The sequence below is a fragment of the Centruroides vittatus genome, unplaced genomic scaffold, assembly GCF_030686945.1.
Source record: "Centruroides vittatus isolate TY-2023 unplaced genomic scaffold, ASM3068694v2 contig_680, whole genome shotgun sequence".
Classification (NCBI taxonomy): domain Eukaryota; kingdom Metazoa; phylum Arthropoda; class Arachnida; order Scorpiones; family Buthidae; genus Centruroides; species Centruroides vittatus.
In genome coordinates this window covers 149,452-167,761 of record NW_027122427.1, presented here as the reverse complement: position 1 = coordinate 167,761, position 18,310 = coordinate 149,452, and the positions used below count along the sequence as shown (strand labels likewise).

The 18,310-nt window shown below is 30.3% G+C and overlaps 2 protein-coding genes across 3 annotated transcripts in view; one reads left to right on the top strand and one right to left on the bottom strand.

Annotated features, from left to right (window-relative positions):
- Nucleotides 1-1,466: 1,466 nt before the first annotated feature.
- On the bottom strand, nucleotides 1,467-17,401 carry LOC136980160 (RWD domain-containing protein 4-like). Of its 2 annotated transcripts, none has more exons than XM_067276210.1 (7): nucleotides 17,364-17,401; nucleotides 13,889-13,973; nucleotides 13,703-13,783; nucleotides 11,181-11,290; nucleotides 7,882-7,927; nucleotides 6,235-6,378; nucleotides 1,467-1,829 (listed from the first exon to the last, which is right to left on the bottom strand). In XM_067276210.1, the coding sequence occupies exons 2-7, from the start codon at nucleotides 13,910-13,912 to the stop codon at nucleotides 1,641-1,643; spliced, it is 594 nt and encodes a 197-aa protein (XP_067132311.1). In that variant the 5' UTR covers nucleotides 13,913-13,973; nucleotides 17,364-17,401; the 3' UTR covers nucleotides 1,467-1,640. The 2 variants fall into 2 exon arrangements, with proteins under 2 accessions (XP_067132311.1, XP_067132310.1); XM_067276209.1 differs by having other exon boundaries at nucleotides 17,316-17,366.
- A 119-nt stretch (nucleotides 17,402-17,520) lies between these two features.
- The window catches only part of RfC3 (replication factor C subunit RfC3), a 35,928-nt gene continuing 35,138 nt past the window's right edge, over nucleotides 17,521-18,310 (top strand). The window contains exon 1 of the mRNA XM_067276207.1: nucleotides 17,521-17,634. Coding sequence (XP_067132308.1) covers nucleotides 17,546-17,634 — 89 coding nt within the window. The 5' untranslated portion in view covers nucleotides 17,521-17,545. The remainder of the gene's footprint in view (nucleotides 17,635-18,310) is intronic.

The following is an 18,310-nucleotide window of genomic DNA, read 5'->3' as shown; positions in this document are numbered from 1 at the left end:
TTCATTGTGCCAAAGAAACAAAACAGGAAGACACTGTTTCTAAATTATTTTTATTTACAAATTTGAATTTAAACATAGATACACAAGGACACCTTTTCAACATATTCTATGTACCTCTTTGTACTTTTAATTGAGTTCAGACTGACCTGAAGTACTGATGTTGATAGTCTCAATGTTTCTGCAAATGCTTTCCTTCAGTTTGCGTATAGCCCCAACATTGGTCTAGTGTACTTTTTTTAAAATATCCATTATAAAATTTACATCACTAACGTTTCACCAAAATCCCCCATAAAATTTGTCAGTAATGTGTCGTCATCAGTAGAATATCCCAAGTTTTATATAATTTTATTTTTACAACTTACATTCTGTATTATGTATCATACAAGTGAGCATAACTAATATAACTATCTTTTTAAACTTGAATGTTTCATTCCTATATTTTCATTGGATTGCAATTTGAAAAAATTGTAGACCTTAACTTTCCACTGTCGTCTGTCTTTCCTTAATCTCCAGAATGGTGTTAGATAAATGAAATTCAAGACCAGATATGGAAAGCTTGGGCAGGACCCCAATTAACTATATATAAACTTGTGATGCAAACCAGAAGTCACATTATTTCAATTAAAAAATTTCCCCCGAAAGGAGTTATAGATGACCAGTACGACTCCATTGCTAACAGAAAAGTATGATGTACTGTATGAGGGCAAGATACTACAGTACTAATTTAGATGGAGAGCATATATTTTAAATTAAAAATTGCAGCCCAACATTGTGACAATGTTGCTGTTGTCACAATACATAGCTGACAATAATGCTATTGTCAACTACTCTTCAAATTAAACACAAGTCAATATAATTATACAGTATATTGTATACATATTGTCATTAATTGCATTTTTATGCATTTGTAAACAGTGAGCATTTGATGGGCTATCGACATACGAACTTGTTTGGGATGCAGAGATTTACGAGTGAAATAAGTCTGTTAATTCTTTTGGGGAAGGAGGGAAATAATAGAATGTGAAGTATAGCAGTGAATGCTATCAAGGAGGAATGTAAAACATGGAAAAATTTGTATGCAATATAACAGGTGAAGTTGTCCTGTAATTTTTACATGGAGTTTCTATCCATTGACTACTGACTTTCAAATCTTAACTTTCCATTTGCTGAAACTTACGACTATTCAGTTTGTGAATAGTATAGTTTGAAGTTACTGTGTCAACTCCATATTGTCATTGTGGATTTAAGATTAATCATTTCACTGTTTGTTTCATTTATCTTAAAACTATCTTCCTTCATCACCTTACGAGTTGATAAATTTTTTGGCATACGAACGTTTTAAAGTAGAGATCCGTGATGAATTTTATTATGTTAAATTATTCAAAAACATCTTTTAATAGGTTAAATTATATTGAAAACAAGAAATAAGTTCAGAGTAAACAATAATAAAATTTCTGTACACAGAATGATTATTTTATAAATATATTTCAGAAAATTTTGTTTACAGTCTTCCGATATCGTGTGATCATTACCAAAATAAACTATGTTAGAACTACTTACATCGATAACGTAGTTTTTTAATAATTTTCATCTAAGAATTAATTTAAATTTTTTAAAACTATACACATTTTGGTTTAGTCTCAGGAATTTGTCGCCTGCGAAGAGCTGACTTTTGGACCGGAACCGATTTGGCTGAGATGTTTCACCACGTCCACCCAGTTCCAACCTCTTGGCAACTCGCCATCGGTATTGACTCGATTGGCTAATTTTCTTTTCTGTTGTTTTGTGAGTTTTGGCTTTTTTTCCTTCTTGCTTGAAATCTGTGGTTCCTGAAGTAAAATATTTATTATAATTTTTTAAATTTTCCATAAATTTTATTCAGTTAAAATGTACAATTTTAGAAATGTAATCCTCACAACACATGTTTCAGTAAGAGAAACATCCATTATATCAAAGTATTTATGAAAAATCAACTATCAACTTTACACACAAAGTAAATGTAAAAATAATGTTTTGATAAATAATTTTGACTTGTCACAAGAAATAATAATCTTGCAACACCCTAGAAACAGATTTCAAGTATATTTTTGTAATGTCATTGATCAAAATGTATGCTATAGTTCCTTACTTGATTTTATAGAATTATATACAAACTATAAAGTTTTCACGTCTTGTGAAGTTATTACTTGTACGACCGTAAAATATGCCTTGGTGTGACCCACCTTTTCCACTTTATGGTCTACATGTCAATAGTGTTTTGATTTAGTGTTCTAATGTATATGTAAAAAACAATGCAGGTTTCGGTTTTCATTAGAACATTCATGCAAAAAAGATGTGTGTTCTTCAAATGGACAGGTTTAAGTTTCATCTTTAACTTCTTGGTTGCAACAAAATAATTTTAAATTGCTTATGATTGTGCATCTCATGTGATGAAAATGGTAAGGAATCAAAATCTTCCTGGTGCTGAAACTGGCATTACATTTGGTTCCTGTGTGTATCTTTTGCTGTGGCAGTGGCAAAAAAGGAGCATGTATTGCCAGAATCCCAATGCCAGAGCATAATCTGAATGAGATATATGATCTCATTCTGATTATGGTTTTTGCTTTCCTACTTTTTTCTTAATGCTATATGGTACTCTGAGGCCTGATAATACCATTCTCACTGATCTGGTGGCTGATGTTTCTAAATTGGCCAGATGGTTCAAATATCACTTTGGGCATGGATATTTGTGAATGACAGATTTTAATAGGGGTTGACATTTGAAAGTTCTCCAAAGCCACTAGTGTAACAGTGCAAATTAATTAAATAAATACACTTTATTTTTATTTGTTTGCTTTCTCATCTCCAAGATGACACCAGTCTGAGTGAATATTTCTTAATGTGTTCGCAATGAGTTGAAATTACTCAAATTGCTAAATGCCTTTATTTCCTTCCTTAACATAAATATAAGCATAAAAATAATATATTTTTGATATTTGATGGCACAATGTGAGTGCAATATTTATTTAACTTTTTCTAGTGCCTTATTGCTTTATGAGAATTGTTTAATATGCCTATTATAAATTGGATCATGCTGGCAATAGGGACAACCAGAAGGTAAAAGACTGGCAGAACACATTTTTCATCAAAGTTATTTATAAAAAATGTTGTATGCATCATACCAAGGCTGCATCAGAAATGAAAATATTTTAAAACAAGCAAATTCATGATGATTTCAAGACAGTAACTAAGTGTTAATTACTGAAAAAATTGATGCTAAGCATACAAACAATTTCCAAAAAAGTCAATATATTAAAAAATCTTTTTACATTTTGCTCTTTCTTCATACTTCAGAGATATAAGTCTTATAAATATATATATTTTTAATTGTATTGTCACCAGAGACAAGATTTTAATGTTTTGCATACTGAGGCGAACAAGATCTTCCAAATAAAGATCTACTCCATAAGACTGTTATATCTGCAAAGTGTAAAGGATGGACAAAATGTAGACATTTTTTAATATATTGTCTTTTTAGAAATTGTGAATATTTAGAATAAATGCTAATTATGTCTAATAGGACTTATCTCAAGAACGAGTAACTGCCAACCCTCAAAACTATTAAATGGATATCAATAGAGACCATGACCCGATAAATGACTGAAGAAAGAGAAGAGGACCAAAAAAAGAGTTTGACAAAATTCATTTATATAAGACCAGAAAGATTTTGGTCTTGATTAAAATAAAATAAACCATGTTGCAACAAGCTGTACAGGCTGGCAAGCATTTGTTGCTTCATATGCCTGTATAAACAGATAGAATTAGGACTAAGAGTCAGACTAATCTGAATGGGATGTGGGATAGAGTTACTCGTGATAAATTATAAAAATCGACATCAGATTCAAATCTACATCGCTTACGACAGCAAATTTATAAACACAACCATGTGACTGAACAAAACATTTGAGATTTTCGAATTTTTTAAATTATTTATAAATGGTTCTATTCATGCACATTATGCTTTGTAATAATAATAAATGATCATCAGAATCCTTATAATATTAAACTTTTGTTTAGGAAGGAAGTAAAATTTACTCTGGTTTAGACTTATTTTTTAAAAACAAAGTTTAAAGAGAAAAATATATATCAAACAGATATGTAAGATTTTGGCCATTTGATTACATCAAACGTACTTCGATATCAGTTAACATAAATTATAAGAGCATTATTTTCAAAAAATATATTATGAATATATTGAAATATGATTACAGCAAACTTGTAATAACTGAATCATCATCATCATCATCCAACCTACTTTATTGACACAAAATATCTTTTAATCTTTTATTTCTCTATTCATAAAGTGATCACATGCAAACAGATGTATAAGTAAAGATCTTTGAATGAAATGTATTTAGTAATCAAGTAGGGTAAAGATCTAAAATACATCTACATAATTTCCATTCACTTTCATGTAACTGAAAAAAACAATTATTAAATGTCTAAATACACTATGTCAGGATAGAATAGAAAGAGAATAGAATATTGAATTAGATCATAATTCAATGACATGTATTATGTATGAAGTCTAAATGTGAAATTTTCTTTATTACAGATGCCAAAGAAACTGCATGGTTAATTAAAACAGGATCAACAGCTGATAAAAGAGCAGATATAATTCATGTAGTTTATAAAAATATAAATGATAATTTTTGAAGATTATATAAAATATAACAGCCTATCAGTTTACAAAGATGCAAATAAAAGCAGAATTGTATCATAAAAACATGATAATACAAAGTAAGTAAAAATATAAAAAGCACAGTAACTCAGCAGTATGCTTGATTGCTGCCTATGATGATGCCAATGATGCTAGGTGTGCTGCAGCACAATGCCTTCAAGAGGAGGAAAAGCACAAAGTTTATGGTGAGCATGTGAATATGATAAAAACATATTGATTTAAAAGCAACAATAATTTGCCGATTACATGTTTATTCCCAATGACATTAAGACAAGGAATTCTAACAAGCTTCAAACTTTTACATCTTTGCAATCATATTTCACAGAATTTGTGCATGTGTAAATTTGAAGATAATCAAATTTACACATGCACAGGTTCTGTGAAATATGATTGCAATTTTCAAACAATATGTTTTATAGTTTGGAATTGTCATCACATTTATGTTAATCTTTAGAAAGTTCTATATTTAAATGCAAAAAAAATCTTATACAGTTAGTCAATGCATTAAAAAATTTACTTGGAAACTATTAAATGCAAAAAGTAGAAAAGTATATTGTAAATATTTAGAATACAATTTCTCTTTATTCATGAATCATGAAAACTATTTAGCAAATTGAATTTACAATACTTTATTAAAATTAGTACATTTACAACCTTGCCAATTTTAATTTTAATAAGTTAAATAATAGTGTCTAAACTGACAAAAGCATTATGACCTTCATAGTTAATTTACTGAAAAAATTGGCAATTTCCCGAAATTCAATAAAGGAGTCGTTTTATATATTTAGTCTACTTATCCACGACATTAAACAAAAGAAAAACACAAGTCTACACATTTCTATGTATGATGAGGAGCAAAATCTGAAAATTTAATTATACAGTAAATAAATTAAATGGGCACAACTAGCATATGTGCCCATTTAATTTATTTCTTTAAAAAAGTTTCTCTGTGTGTTCTGTTTTCCTAGCTTTGAACTATTGATATAATTCAATTATTGAACATGAAGACAAATAAAAACAAAGTTTAGAATGACACCAAAAATTGAACCCAAACCACATCATACAATGCTACCATATTGAAATATGAAGTTCAAATTACAATTTTTTTTTTTATTTTGGACTCTTTCTGCCCTGTGGACGGCCATTTCTCTGTGCTCATATGTTTGGCTAGGCTTACAATGGGGTGAGCGACCAAGTAGTGAAGGACAGACCATCTGTGAAAAATTTCTGTGGTTTGTCTGCCCAGGATCAATCCCCGGTCTTAAGTAGTAGTCTGACATCTTAACTGCCTTAGCCATCTAGCTGGACAAAGCTAAAAAAATGTTATTTCTCCTGGTCATCTGCCATTTTTCCCCATGTGATAGAATGGTATGCTTCAGTCTAAATAATAATCCCATTATACAGAATATTATAATGTCTGTATTCGATGTTTTAATATAATAATATTTATATAATTTGTAAGTTTAATTATAAATTTAATTATAAAGTTATAAAATAATTTACTCTGTACTTACTGGAGTTTTATCCACTGTTAGTTCTTCATTGCCATTTACATTTGGTAATAGGTTATCTGGTTGCATATCAGTAAATTCTTGAATATTTTCTTTTGCAAATTCAAATAAAGTGTAAGTCATTGCTGTATCCAGCAACATATTAGCCTGTTTAACAATATTTCAAAAATTAAACAAAAAATAATAATATGCATTGTTTAGAATTTATTTATATATTATATATAATACATGAAACTATTAATTTATATTAACCATAATAAACTTATTATATATTTAACATTAATATTGCTTTTATCTTTCAAAAGTTAGACATGAAATACATCAAATATTACATTTATGTAATATATTAAAAACAAAAATTTAAATTAAAAATAATTTATTAAAACTTAATAGTTTACTAATTTAGTCACATTATATATACAGTAAAACTTGCCCAAAGCAAAACCTTAATAAAATGGAAATGGGTATAAATGGGAAAAATTTTTAGGAATGAAGCAATTTTCTGTTAAAAAAAAAAAACCTGTTCAAAATATTTGGTAGTGTACAAGTCTGGTTTACACAGATTTCACTGTATAAAATTTTATAACCAAAAACTATTATTTACACAATTTAAGTCTAAACTCCAAATTATTCTTCTGAGAGAACTGAATGTTATTGAATCTCTTATTGAATATAATATACATACACTTTTCAATCTGGAGCGTTTGAAAGGAAGCAACATTTATAATCGTCTGCTTCAAATTTCATTTAAATATTCCATTATTCAATTTTATTCTTTCATATAGTTTTTAAACATTTCAAGTTTTATTTTTATCGGAACTTAATATATTTATTCCTAAAGCTGAATTGTCAAACTTAAAACACTAACAAGGGGAGGTTATGTTGTAGTCCTCAGGTATTTCAATAATACTGCTTGTGTTAACAGGCAGCAGTTCCAAAAACAAATTTTCAAAAAGAAAAAAATGTACATTTTTAATAGAAAATAGACAGACAAAATGTATAAACCTGTGTAATTTATGATTACAAAAATTTTATGTAAAAACTGCATTGATTTGAAAAAGTTCACTCAACGAGACACAAGCCAGGAGTCTTGCAAATATGAGTAAAGAATACTACCTTAAACCATGTAATTTTCAATAAAAGTTCCACAAAATTTACTCTTTAAACTCAATGGTTTGTGCAATGTCCACTATTGGTCCAGATTCGACCAATCCTGTTGAGACGTGAGTCGGCCATGACAATCTGTCTCATTCTTTTAGCATGTTATACGAACACGATTGCAATTTTTCCGCCATGTTATACAAATTCGTCTTATATGAACCCGTGTTGTAGTGGGGTTTACTGTACAATCAAACACTTTTAGCACATTTGTCCATCATTAGGGTATACTTAGAACATCATTACCCTGGTATCACAGAATCAGTGTTAACAATATGAATGCAAATGTTTTTCTGTGTTACCCTGGTAATGATATTCATAGTATCTCCAGAGTAACAACGTTCCAAGTGTAACCTGATGATGGACAAATGCTCTAAAAGCATTTGATCATAATTAATTTATACATTTTGTGCCCCTTTAAAGCAAGTTTCTCATTATATTATTTCAAAATGTTTATTGCTAAATAAATTTATATACATAAAAATTTAATACCTCTTTATTTAATCTTGAAATTATTAAGTTTTTGACTTCTGGAAGACTGAAAGCAAAAATAAATTTATTATTTATGATTTAAAATTGTTAATGTATTTGAAAATACTTTCAGAACATAGGAACTTATTAGATAAATACATTTTTAAACAATCCAAAATATTAAAACACATACAAAGAAAATAAAAAAATATCAGCAGTTTATCAAATTAACATTTGAAAGTTTAATCACGTCAACTTTGGAGCATCGTTAATTCAACCACAAGCAATAAATAATTTTGTTGAAATGAGTGCAGGAAGATATGACATGCTAAGAAATACAATTAGAAACATATTTAGTTTAAGTGTGAAACAAATAAAAAATACAAGATATAAAATGATAGCATCTCTGTCAAGTGTCATCTTGGGATCTGTTTATTTTTAAACTGTATAGATTGTAATTTTGTCATCAATTGTCCAGTCACATGATAGAGTTCTAGTGAGGAGGGTTGAAAGTAAACAAGTTTTTACCATTTCAGTATTTTAAGATGGTTATTGTTAATATTGAAAGAGTATTGTTATGGCATACATTAATTTTAGCAGGTTATTAGATCCTTCTTTTTATCTGCCATAAGAGCAGATTTATCAATACATAGGAAATGACAAAATTTATTTATTCTATTTGTTTATATTGCTTGGTTACACATTTCCACAAGAAAAGTAATCATGGTATAATGAGAAAATTGTCAATGTTAAGCTTTATTTTGTGCAGAATTTTGATGACCTGGCTCTTTGGACATCAAACATTGACTTCATAATGCATATATTCTGAAAATATATCACAGGAATAAAAAATCTTTGAGCAAATGAAATATTTACTAACACATGGTTGATAGATGCCAAAATTGTTATCAACACCAAACTACAACAATCTTGCTCACTCTGAACTCTGAGTGAATTTGGCATGCTTGGAGTGATGTCACATCCCATTTCTAAAGTAAATGTATTTTTCAATGACAAAAGTAAATGCAGCCTTAGTAGAATGGAAATTGATTGTGTCAAAGTATAGGAACAAGAGAATACAGTGACATTTAGTAAAGTGAATAAATCCATCAACTAACTATAATTAATTAAACTTAATCATAAAGCAATTACTATATTCAATTAAAACATAAATTTATTTGAAATAAATAAATCAAAATGAATATTTTTATATTAAAAATTTTAAAAAAAATCATTAAATATGATAGCATTTAGATTTAACATTGAAAGATATTACAGAAATGAGTAAAAACAGCATGTTTGAATAGAAAGAAAAATAAACTGCCTTTAAGGTAACCAAAATGGGATTTTATTTAAAATATTTTTGGTCTGCATTTTGACCAGCATCAACCAACTATGAAGGATGAACCAATTAAAATCTGATTCTATTACATAGCAAATTGGAAGCATCAGTAATATCAAATGACTATCTATAGTATCTATGGTGCACTCAGGAGATCTAGAAAAGAGATTTGGTATTTTGTTCCTCTTCCACAGTGAACCTGATGGTAAGATATATAGAAGCTAACATTTGAATAAACTTGTGCCTTACTACTGAGCTCTGGTTACCCAACATCACGTGTGTTACACTTGTGAGAGGTCCTCTTACTTGTCACAGAAAACAATTATTTTCAGTTTAATGGTAACATATACAAACAAACCCAAGGTGTGCCAATGGGTTTCCCCCCTGTCACCCATTTTAGCAGAGCTCATCATGAGGAATATAGAGTATTGCATTTTCCATGCCCCATTAGCAATCCACTATCCAGTCATGTATCTACGATATGTAGATGACATATTACTCACTTGGAATGGCTCTGCAGAGGAATTAGACAAGTTCATTCAAACTATAGTATCTAACAACAATCATCCAAATAAAGTAGGAAATAGCTTGTACAGTACATCCATGACTCATTCTATGCTGGAATAAAGAATGTTTCATCCTCTTTATAGTGGATATTTACAAAACAAATATAAATGCTATGTCACTAGTGAATAATGAACTGATAATTTAGAACTAGGGACACTGTAAAACTGTTCTATTGCAATAGAATTGAGGCAGAGGATTGCATTTTTGTAATTAAAATTTTTAAAATTGGTATTAGTATATATAAATTATCTTTTTCTCCATATAACCCGAGTGCTGATACGTGTTTGAATATGTATATAGGACACAAGTTTTTTATGGAAGTGTATGTAAGAGTAAGAGAGAGTTGTGTTTGTGTGACAGAAGAAAATGGTTGCTAGCCACATGAGAAGGCAATCCTTACATTTGTCAACCATGGAAAGGTGATTCTTGCACTTGCTAGAAAGAAAGAGGCAATCCTTACATTTGCTTGGCATTGAGTGCTTTGTTCTTGTGTTGTTTATTTTTGATATCTATTTTCCATTAGGTGTGCGCGCAATGCTTTTTTTTTGTTTTTTCATTTTTGACTCCTAAATTCTATTAGGTGAACTCAATTGTGTCAGATAGCATGGACATTGTCATTTTCATCCCACTATATCTCAAAAATGAAGTCATGGACCCCCATTTTTTATTATATTTTTGGATTCCTCAACACAATTGATGGAAAATGACAAAGTTTAATGAAAATTGATTGATCAAATTTTGAGAATACACATAATTCTGTATGCCGCATCTTTGCTAACAATTCACCTCAACTATCTGGATTTATGTAAAAATGGACATAGAAAATATTGTGACAGATGCAGCATGCAGCATGATATATTTAATATTGCATCAAAAAAACTTTTAAATAACTGTTAATCATATTTATTTTAAAATTTATTTTAAATGTTACCAATAATAAGACAAAAGAAAAAGTTTAAAACAGTTTTTACTGTAAATTTATTCCAATTTACTACAATGTATTACTGTTATTTCTAATTCTACATTTTAATTTACTACATAATATTCATTGTTTTGTGAGAATAGTAAACATGGAATTACTTATCAATTTTTTAATATATTTATGCTAATGCTCTGTATAATAAAAAGTACATGAATAGTGTTCCACAGCCTACTGATGATCTATCACAGTGACTGAGAATGTAATAGATTGCTGGTATTTTTGATTCATGATAGTAAATCACACCCTCACTATAAGCTGGTCACTACAACTCAAAATGTCAGACAGAATATCAAATAAATGTAATAATATTTTTTAAAATAATAATAAAAAAACTCTGATAATTAACAAATTTCATATTAATTAAATTAATCATAGTAGTAATAATTTCATTTACTTTTCAATACATTTATATAGCTTCAAAGTACTTACAGATGTTTATTATAAAATGCATCTAAATTAATTATTGGAATTTCACTAGGATAATTTTCATTCCAAATTATTTCCAATAAGAAAGATTTTGAATCATCTTCATTTTTCACCTAAAAAAATAAATTTAATATATAATTTTTAGAATAGTTATTCTATTATATAGCAATATAAAACTAAAAAAGTATAAATAATTAACGTATTTGAAACAGATAAAACAATTTTTATTAATTACTGCCCTTGGAGTTTTACTTTCCTGGCCTGTATATGTCAAGAAGGTTATATATGTAACAGAAAAATAGTCAAAAGACAACCACCAGATTTTTACATTGGACTCGAAATAACAAAACACACAAAAAAAAATGTTGGGCTTTCTGTGTGTGTGTGTGTGTGTATGTGTGGGGAAGACATAATTTTTTCATCCGCTTTGAAGCTTAATAACTTCCAGTACTTTTTGTTGAAAATTTCTGAAATTTTGCAGGGAAGTGTGTGTATTAGGGAGAAATGGTTTTAGAAATTTTCAGGAAAATTAGACCACGGGTTTGAGAAATATGAAGGGAGGTTCATATCCCAAAATATTTTTAAGTTATTAATTTTTACTCCTACAAGTTTTTATTCAGTAAACTAATAACTTGTAGGAGTAAAAAATTTATTTTTTAACATCTCATAACAGATAGAACCACACAATTTTAATTTTTGGCTAGTGTCATAATGTCTTCTAAACTTAAATGGAAATTTTTATCATAATTTAGCAAAATTGCATCTTTTAAGCTATTTTTATTACTTAAATTTTATGTATTGGTTTAACTGAAAATTATTTTGGACTTCCTGTTATTCTTCTGTTTGAGTGTTAAAATCAAGCAAGAGCCCTTGCCAATTTTTTAGTATAGCGATTTATAATTAATATTTTTAATTTAAAAGTTTTTACATCAAGTGAAATTATAAAAATACAGCAAAAATCAAAATATTAATTAAAATAAATCAGTAGTTTTGTTTATTAATAGTTAGTGTAAATTGAGTGGCAGAAAAATAATTTTAAGCACAATTTATATACATTACAGTTCAACACTATCAGAAATTTGTAACTACTATTTATTTCTGTCTGTAAATACATTCTATACTTATACACTCTGCACAGAAGTAAGGTATTGATTATCTAGTCTAAACGGGAACTTCACTGGGCAAGATAACAAAAAAAGTCTGGATAATATGAGCTGAATATAAAAATAGATTTTTAGACAGATTCTATCATCAAATAAAAACCTATAAATCTTTGTTTAATCATAAGTTTAAAAATTTTAAAAATAAAATTTAAATAAAATGAAATTGTCGCTAAATATTGCATGAAAAAAATTTAAATGAAAAAGGTTTATTTTGGAAATTCAACAAAACTTGGTACTGTGTTTAAACAACAGGAAACACAACTGTTTGTTTAAAATGGGCGCGTTCTTTTATTCCTCCGCGTAACTCCGCGCGAGCAACATCCGTTTAAAAATTCCTGTCAAACGCGTTCCTAAATTCCGGTGGGAGTGCGCGCCGTCGAACGGCAAAAACGGCCGTTTGTAGCAGTAGTTTAGGTCGAAAGCAAAATGGCGTCCTCCATGGCTCAGATAGTTTCGTTTCGGGTCCATTTATGTGGTTTTATGCATGAAAATTTAGAAGTTGTGAAAGCGCAAGTTAGTGCACGCGGTGATGTAAGTGTCTTTTTGAATTTTTTTCGAATGGTAGCCGGCATTCTAATTTTTTTCGTGGCTATTTTGAATGCTCTTTCAACAAATAATCTATTTTATGGTTAAATTTTACAACTGGGACCCTTCTTTTGCCTTTAAAAGCTCATATTTTAGAATTATAGATTCTTTTATCACCGTACTATCGATAGTGAGAGCGCCGCCATCTTTCTTTCTTTCACTGTCATTCCTAAATGCCTACAAACAGCAGCGCACTCCCGTAGTAGCGGCGACGCGGAACGACTGCTATTAAAGAACGCACCCTAAAATCAGATTTTATTAAAAATATCTTTTTGTTCTAGCCAACTAGACCAGCATCAGCTAACTACATGTGACTAAAATGAAAGCTTTCCTATAGCAAAATGGACTAGAATAGCTAGATACTAATGTCAGGTCCCATTTGTTCCTGGTGTGTTTAACCAGTTATAAATTTGGCAATAGGATAGAGGGTTAGCAAAAGTACAAATAAACAAAGATTACATTATAACCACCAGCAATGGATAGGCTCAATAGTGACATCTGACTATTATGGACCCAGCTACTGTAGTGCGCTCTTCATTTTTAGCCATGTATAGTGGGATTATGCTAGCAAACTATAGACAAAAATTGTTTCACCAATTTTAATTACTTTATATAAACAGCTGGTATGTCCTATTCAATTCATTTTAAAGAAATTAAATTCTAACTACAGTATTTTCTTGAAAATCTTTGCTACGGATTTTGTCCAGCATAAAAAAAGAAAAAAAATGCCTATTGTACATATGTACATAAAAGTTGTATTTTAAATGAAAATCTTACCTTATATTGAAATTTATTATCAGAAACTTTTCTAAAGTTTTCATCGCCATCATATATTGATTCTAATACCTCCAGTTCTTCCTATTTAATAAAATAATATATTACAAACAATTCAATTAATCAACTTGTACTATTCAATAAAACAATTTTAAAATATAAAAGTAAATGAATTGAAATCATACTTACTATTTGTAATTCTTTGTTTGTCATATTTACAGCAAAGTTTGCAAAAATTCAGTTATAACAACAATGTATAAATGTATTCATAACACTAGAAAATACAAATATTTTATTAATAACATAAATATTAAAGATATTTAAAAGTTTAATAAATTAATTTATTGCAAATAAATAGATTGAAATTTTAATATTACAAGGATAATTTTCTAATAATGCTCTTAATTCTCTGGTAAAAGAATTAAAATAAAAAATAATAATTAAATCACACCTCCGACAATGGCCCTACACAAAGCATTTAGCTTTGCGTATGGCTATTGTCAGAGGGATCCTTACTTTCTCTTCTTTCTATCTCTTCATCCTCCTGCCTTTCCCCTTTTCCCTCTCCTTCTTCCGGAAAAAGAAAAGGAAAGTGGGGAAGGGAAGGAGGATGAGATAGAAAGAAGAGAAAGGAAGGATCCTTCTGAGCAGCATATGTAAAGTTACTATTCCCTCTACGTTAAATGTTGGTGTGCAGTTTTTAGGCTGCGAGGCTGTGGGTCAAGAAGAAAACCAGAGTTTTAGCATACATAAGTAGTGCAGCTGGATATAAGCTAAACAGAGTAAAGTTTAATGCTTAAAACTAAAGTAAAGGCTTCAAACTAATACTGAAATAATACAGAAATTAAGCTAACAAGCCTTGTAAGAAGTAGAATAACCTGAAACAACTAAGAGAAGCAGTGAATATACAGATAACTAACTTAAAATTAACTTATAGCTATCTTAAATCTGATGTACAGTAGAGCGTCGATAAGTGGAACGTCGGTAAGTGGAACGATTTTCAGTCGGACTGTGTCGTGCTGAATCGAATGTTTTTGATACTAAATTTACTTCTAAAGTATAATTTTCATGTTTTTTATATTCTTCAATATATTTATTTTGTTTGTACAAAATGCAGAAATAATTTTTAACGATACGATAGCCTCGATGATTATTATAAAAATTTTCGTTAGTCTTAAAATCGACGAAAATTCAACACGAAGCGACACGCAACGGAGAAAAATTTGAACATCGGACAGGTTAATGTATTTTTTCGTACAAAGTCGGAAACTGGAACAAATCATTAACTGGAAGGACCCCAGTCCCCAATTGGTTCCACTTTTCGACACTCTACTGTATTATTAAACAAGAATACTGACAAGGACAAAAACCCAGACACACTCTTTAATTATTCTTTCATAATGTCCTGAAGTGATTTATCACTAGGATTATCAGGTCTCGTATTTTGCCAGAGTCTCCAGTTTATATATATAGTCTCTGGCCAGCCAAAATGAAACAGAATGATGATGATACGGTATGCAGCACCATCAAATGTGCAAAATGCATTGGTTACAACATGCAAAGTAAAGGTTTAATGTAGAAGTCTACACAAGTAATTATCAATCAATATTAAACTAAAATACATTCCAGTTTGTTATCAGTCAACCGCAAACCACAATTGCAATGTGGCAACCTACCCATCACACACGCGTCGCTTAGTAAAGTAACTTTAACACGTTTAAATAATCAAACCAACAAAACAGATTTTCATTAGTTTGCTTATTCAATTATATTAAAACTATGGCTGTTGTATAGATTACTCTCCATGGAATTTTGGGACATTGATTATATATCCAAACTCAGTGAACCGAGACGAGTCCAATGGTACTCTGCTTTTGGACCAGAGACGAAAAATAAGAAAGTTATCATATTTACGATTTCTTGTCTTTCACAACGCATTCTACGCCATTTTAGAGTTAGTTTTCAACTAGGTGGCGTTCGAGTGTTCACGCTCTTGGCAGATTCCTCCCGGAGGGAAGCCACCGACAGGCCGCCCAGTGTTTAACATCACTAGTTATTGATTCACGGTAGTTCTTGAACAAAAGAAAAAAAAAAGGAAACGTATACTGAACTACGGTCAAACGCCACCTAGTGGAAAACTCTAAAATGGCATAGAATGCATCGTGAAAGGCAAGAAATTGTACATATGATAACTTTATTATTTTTCGTTTCCGGTCCAAAAGTAGGGTATTGTCGAACTCGTCTCGATCCCAAGTTCAGATATATACTCAAAATCCCGAAATTTCATGGGGAGTAATCTATACAACATCTAAAACTACTTTACTAGGCAATGCACCCATTATCAAGTCTTCGACGAGGCCATACTGCAGTGGATCTTTGTACAACATAATGGATTTATTGCCGATATATTCTCTAACTGAAAGGTCTAGAATATAATCTGGGTATACTATAGATTACTCCCTATGGAATTTCGTGTGTTTGGGTATATATCTGAACTCAGGAGACCGAGACGAGTTCAACGATACTCTACTTTTGGAACCGGAGATGAAAAATAAAAAAAGTTATCATACTTTTTTCCGGCAATCGCGCGATGAGAGGGAGTCGCGTCGCTCTTCGCTAAGTTGGCCTCGCTATCGCAATCGGGAGTCGCATGGCTTGCCGTTAAAATTGCCTTTAGTAGACGTTTCCCCCCCTTTTTTTACTTTGTTCAAGAACTACCGTGAATCGATCACTAGTTTAGCACATGGCGGTGTGTGGTGGCTCCCGTACGAGAGGTCAGTCGAGCTGCTATGTTCGCTGCCATAAGTAACATTAACCGAAATGGCGATCGCGCGATGATCGGAAGTCACGTCGCTCTCTCTGCTCTCGTATCGCATGTTTAACGCTCCGGGAAATGACCGTAGTCCGACGTCACGGTTTGCAGACTTTACCGCAAGATGGCAATACTAGCAACTACGGTGCTGTCTGCATGAGAGCATTAAAAAAGTATGGTAACTTAAAAAGTGTGATAACTTTTTTATTTTTCCTCTCCAGTCCAAAAATAGGGTACCGTTGAACTCGTCTCGGTCCCCTGAGTTCAAAATATATAATCAAAGTCCTGAAATTCCATAGGGAGTAATCTATAGTACACCCTATAATCTCAAGCACTTTATAACCACTCTGTGTATTAATAACAAAGAAATGCAAATGATTTACTGATCTAATTTGATTATGCTCTATCAAAGCCTTAGACTTTTGGTAGAAGTTAATTAACTTCTACCAAAAGTCTAAGGCTTTGAGTGTAATCAAATATATGTATATAAGATATAAGTTTATAAAATATACACCTTTTTTCCCTCTTAATTATATTTATAATAAGAACATACATGCTAGACATGTCCAAAACACATCGAATATATGATGGCAAACTCATTTAAAAAACCCAATTTATCAATTTCTCGAATGTAAAGATCAACAGAGTTATATTTCCCTATTTTAACAATATTAACTGTTAAAAAGTAATATATATTCAACATACACAATAAAATGTAGTAAATTAAAAATAAAACCGTCAAGTTAAAGTAACTGAAGTAATATATTCATACATTAAACGTAATTAAGATACATAATTAAGTACTTTTTTTATCTTTGTTTTTATATTACGAAGAAATAAAATGTCTCATACTTTTGGAAGCCATATTGAAAATATCCCATGAGTCAGTTGGGTAGGCGAATTTGGAAATGTCTCTATTATTAAATAGAAAGAAATTTAATTTGGTTAAATAAAAAATAATTAGAAATGAATAATTATTTAATAAAAATTATTAAAATGTATATTTTAATTTTAACGAATTTTGGCGATTGTAAATGACGGTAATTTGGCAGGTTTGGCGGGAGAAATTTAAAATGGCGGTGGAAGAGGACATCGTGGTGGAGAAAAAGATAAATTTACCATGGTAAATGATTATATTTTTGTATAAGAAATTATAGTTTTGTTTTGTTTATATTGGTTAATACGGTTTATTTTCGTTTTGAGTTATTCCGCGAATTACGTTAATAATAATCAAAATTAAACTAGATAAATGAATTTGTTAGTCTGAGGGAAGTGTTTTATGTTGGTAATTAGTAAGTAATTAGTGAGTGTTTATATTGTAAAACAATGTGATACTTGACGATTATATGATGAGTTGCATCCTTAAAACTGATAAAAACGACTATGCAAAAGGGTTATTAGGCTGCAATTTGAAAAAATTGTAGACCCATAAATGCCCAGTTCGCCTGTTCTTTCCATAATCTCGAGACCTTAGGTTCAGGAGGTCCCAATTAATAAGGTGACCAACTTTTTTACAATGAAAAGGAGGACGCAAATAAATTGAAGGAAAAAATATGGGGATACTATAGATTACCACCTATGGAATTTCGGAACTTTGAGTATATATCTGAACTGAGGGGACTGAGATGAGTTCAACGATACTCTACTTTTGGACCGGAGACAAAAAATAAGAAAGTTATCATACTTTTTTAATGGGTTAATGCTTTCATGCAGACGGCACTGTAGTTGCTAGTGCTGCCATCTCGCGGTAAACTCTGCAAACAAATTTAAAAAAAGCACTCTGAAAGGCAAGAAATTGC